General features: G+C 47.4%; 1 protein-coding gene across 1 annotated transcript in view; it reads right to left on the bottom strand.

The window, feature by feature from the left end:
- LOC134456913 (receptor-type tyrosine-protein phosphatase mu-like) overlaps positions 1-5,000 on the bottom strand; it is a 186,852-nt gene that overhangs the window by 76,550 nt on the left and 105,302 nt on the right. Inside the window, exon 16 of the mRNA XM_063208557.1 lies at positions 7-217. Coding sequence (XP_063064627.1) covers positions 7-217 — 211 coding nt within the window. The remainder of the gene's footprint in view (positions 1-6; positions 218-5,000) is intronic.

Here is a 5,000-nt window from a genome sequence, read left to right as displayed (position 1 = left end):
ACACACCTGCAGTCGGCTGGCAGGAAACTGTGCGGCGTAGTAGTATCTCCAGCCATTGGCCATGCCCATGACAGCGGGCTGGCTGGCGTTGAGGAAGTGGACGGGCAGCGGGTAGCAGCGCAGGATCTCGGCCGACGCCATTGCGGCCGCCGCCGACCCCCCCGTGGCACGCCGCGCACGCCGAGGACGCTCCTCCTCCACCACCACCTGGTACAGACTGGAGATCAAAAGAGAACCTTCAGAGAACATTCAGATAACATTCAAAGAACATTAAGACAACCACGTATGCCCACTGGTACAGACTGGACATGAGGAGAGAACATTGAGGGAACATCAAGATAACCCACAGGGAACATTCAGGTAACCTTCAGGAAATATTCAGACAACCCTGTATACCCACTGGTACAGACTGGACATGAGGAGAAAACGTTCAGGGCACATTCCGATAGCCCTCAGAGAACGCTCAAATAACATTTAGAGAACATTCCTAGAACACAGAGTTAACTTGAGTTAACCCATTGATGCTGCGATGTTGCGTTGAGCAAAAAATTGGCCCTGGCGCCTGGAGCTGCATGACGCAACATTCAGGGTCATAAGATTTGACACAATTTTATGAAAAACTTTGTATGTTGGAGATGAATGAACACATTCTAATGCAAAATGAAGGTCTTAACGTTTAAAGGCAACTTATTGCATGTTTTATGTGCTTCAGAGCCTAAGATATTCAGGTTTTTATAGGCTGAGGGCAACCTTTCTTAAAAAAAGGTTGTAGGCATTCAGCACTATTTTTTTTAAAGGTGCTTTAGGCGTCAGTGTGTTAACATGAGTCAATGTTCAGAGAACACTCAGAGAACACTCAGAGAGCACTCAGAGAACTTTCTGAAACAATATCACAGCCCTGCGCTCCCCCAGAGGACGCATCCACCTGGAATGCCAACTGAGGAGGCTCCTCCACCGTGTACTGACTGGACATGAGGAGAAAACCTTAAGAGAACATTCATAAAACATTCAGACAACAACTTTTATATGTCACTCAGACACAATATTGTACACTCGTCTGCATAGGGCTGCATCTGGCTCACATCAGGGCCACAGCAGGCCTACAGTACATACAGTAACAACAGGGCCATGATAAGGCCACAGTGGCGCCATATTAGTGCTACATCAGGGCTACATCATTGAAACATATGGGCTACATAAAGGGCTACATAGGGGCCATACTACGGTAAGTAAGGGGCTGCTGGGTTGCTGTGACCTCATTATGTCCTGTTCTGATATAACCACACACTTAATATTCCACCATAACCTTTCCCAGTCCCAGCAAACACACTAGACAAACTCCCATCTTATTACTGATTAGCAGCCAGAAAGGTCAGATGTGTAATAGTCAACAACACACGCAGCCTGCACTGGGCTCACACGAAATAGGCCAGCTCTCTCGGTGTGTGTGTGTGTGTGTGTGTGTGTGTGTGTGTGTGTGTGTGTGTGTGTGTGTGTGTGTGTGTGTGTGTGTGTGTGTGTGTGCGTGCGTGCGTGCGTGCGTGCGTGCGTGCGTGCGTGCGTGCGTGCGTGCGTGCGTGCGTGCGTGCGTGCGTGCGTGCATGCGTGCGTGCGTGTGTGTGTGTCCATAGATCCAGCAACCACCCAATGTGTCCATGCATATGCTAGCATGCATGCTGGGCAAACAGTAATATCTGAGATAATGGGGAAAATGTGCTTTGTGTGTGTTGTTTTTGGAAGTGAACAGTGTTCTTCTTTCACACGCACATGCACGCACGCACGCACGCACGCACACACACACACACACACACACACACACACACACACACACACACACACACACACACACACAAACACACACACACACACACAAACACACACACGCACACGCACACACACAAGCACACACACACACACAGACGCAAACGCATATGCACACACACGGACACAAACGCACACACACACACACACACACACACACACACACACACACAGACGCAAACACACACACACACACACACACACACACACACACACACACACACACACACACACACACACACACACACACACACACATTGCACATGCACATACACACATTCTCTCTGTCTTACACACACACACACACACACACACACACACACACACACACACACACACACACACACACACACACACAGGTTCTGTCTGTCTCACACACGCACGCACGCGCGCGCACACACACACACACACACACACACACACACACACGCACACACACACACGCGCACACACACACACACACACACACACACACACACACACACACACACACACACACACACACACACACACACACACACACACACACACACACACACACACACACACACACACACACACACACACACACACACACAGGTGGACTAGGAGAGGGATCTGAGCAGATAAAGTCAAAGTGGAAATCTGACCTTTACATCAAAGGTTTCAATATCGGTTTCAGAAAGTACAAGCTCTGCCACAAATTTGATCCAACCAGCCCCGACTCACGCACATGATAAGAGACATAAGCTGTAGAACAGACAGCTAAATCAGATAGGCCTACTCAGTCAAGTTACCTACTGAAGTCATCTACAATACTGAACATAACCTATATGACCACTGATTGTACTTTCTGCTGCTGCTGTGTTTGTGTGTGTGTCTAGTTCCATGTAATTTGCATGAAACTTAGCTGATACTTTCAACTATACTGTATACTGTTTAGGAGTTCGGGTATTGGTTGCAGTCCTTGTAGCAGTCTGAGGTAAAGTGTCTTTCTTAACCCCTTAGCACAGCACTATGGCTCTCTGCAATGTCACAGCAATGTTGTTATGAGGTAGCTAAGCATTTGATGTAGTTAAGCAGTTTCAGCAAGTGAATAGAATCGCCGGCAACCCCTGCTGCAGTGAGAGGCTACGGGCACTTCAGCCATGGATAACACAGTATTTGATCCTAAAACCCTCTGATTGAAGGCATAACTCCCTAACCATGTTGTCAGACTGCTTGTATTGCCTCGTGACTGATGAAACATTTGCCTTGCTTTCAGTAGAATTGTAACACATTGCTATACATCGCAGAATCAGACTGAATTGATTCAAATTGAATTGTTACCTGTCAAATCGTAATCAAATCAAATTGTAAGGGCAATCCTAATGCATACCACTAGTCCATATGTTGCATGAGTTTGTGAGGCAGCATGGCCATTTGTTCGGAGCATAAATGTGTATGTGACCGGAAAACAAAACGTTAATAAATAGTCAAATAAGTACCCGACTGAGGCGTCAACTCGGTCGTGTTTCACTCATATGAAATGCCAGGTTATAACAGCGGAGAGAATTAGTGAGTTGTATTGTCAGTGATTAATGGAGGAACGGGAGCTGCATTAATGCGAATGTGAATGTGACGTCTTCGAGGCTGATGAATGAAGTGGCTTCTGTTCTTGACAAGGTGGCATTTTAAACCTCTTTACAAATCACCCGACACTCCCCAGGGGATGTTTGTGTGTGTGTGTGTGTGTGTGTGTGTGTGTGTGTGTGTGTGTGTGTGTGTGTGTGTGTGTGTGTGTGTGTGTGTGTGTGTGTGTGTGTGTGTGTGTGTGTGTGTGTGTGTGTGTGTGTGTGTGTGTGTGTGTGTGTGTGTGTGTGTGTGTGTGTGTGTGTGCGCGAGCGCGCGTGTGTGTGCGTATGCGTATGCTTGTGCGTGTGCGTGTTCCTGTGCGTGCACGTGTGTATATGTGTGTGTGTGTGTGTGTTCTGCGTGTGAGTCCTGTGTGTGTGTGTGTGTGTGTGTGCATGTCTGCCATGTACTTCCATCTTCCCCTCATGCTTGCCTCAAAGTACACAATTTAAACCCCTTAGCACAAACCATCTGTAATAACTTTGATGTCACCAAAATGGTAATGACCAAGTCTTAATAGGTTACTGAAGGCTCTCTGTATTGTTATAGCAATGCTGTTATGATGTAGTGTCTTCAGCCAAGAGTGACTATGCCTGTCGACAGATGGGCCCATCTGCAGGAAGAGACTGCACATCTTTTTGGGTTCCTGATCTGTCTTCAGTTTGGCTTTAGCAAAATGTAGGTGGCCTTGGCGTAATAGTACAAGGATTGATCTTTTGACCAGAGGGTTGCAGTTCAAATCCCATCCGTAACTGGTGGTGGGTTGCAGTTCAAATTCCACCTTTACTGGCGGGAAGAACGTGTGTGGTGTCCTCATCCGCTCATCCATGGTTTCAGTGCCCTTCAGCAAATTTGGCACCCAATGCCCACAGTGCTAAAAGGACTGTAACCACCTTCATAATCTCAACTTGGAGTCTCTTTGGACGAGAGCCGCAGCGGCTAAGTGCAATGCAATGTTTAAAAAAAAATTGCTACTACATTGATAGAGAAGGATATTAAGGAAATAACTGCCTCAAACATGATGACTGAAAGGGGGTGAGATCTGTACCCATGTTCAGTTTCACGCCGACCGGCTGTGCCAACCCTGATGAGATGTGCCAGCTCTGGCTCTGGCACTGACAGGCAGGCAGCGCTATCGTACAGTAATCCTCTTAGGGTGCCAGTTACACTTGCTTCCCTCCGCGCCCGTTTGGCCCCGCGGGCACGATCTATCCATCTCACTGGCAAGCGATTGGCAGGCGGATTTCATGAGGACGTGTTTCATTTCTCTTTATGGTAATCAGAAAAATATGTAATCAGCACATTAGCAACCATACACAAACACACAAACACACACACACTAAAACACACACACACACTAAAACACACACTCACACACATGAACACACGCATGAATGCACTTGAAACACACACACACACACACACACACACTCACACACACACACACACACACACACACACACACACACACACACACACACACACACACACACACACACACACACACACACACACACACACACACACACACTGAATGATGGCCCACAGTCTTGACGATCGCTCTTGGTCGATTACTGAAAAGACAG

Source organism: Engraulis encrasicolus, chromosome 10 (genome assembly GCF_034702125.1).
Source record: "Engraulis encrasicolus isolate BLACKSEA-1 chromosome 10, IST_EnEncr_1.0, whole genome shotgun sequence".
Lineage (NCBI taxonomy): Eukaryota > Metazoa > Chordata > Actinopteri > Clupeiformes > Engraulidae > Engraulis > Engraulis encrasicolus.
Note: the sequence above shows the minus strand (reverse complement) of the source record. Positions and strands in the feature narration are given on the sequence as shown.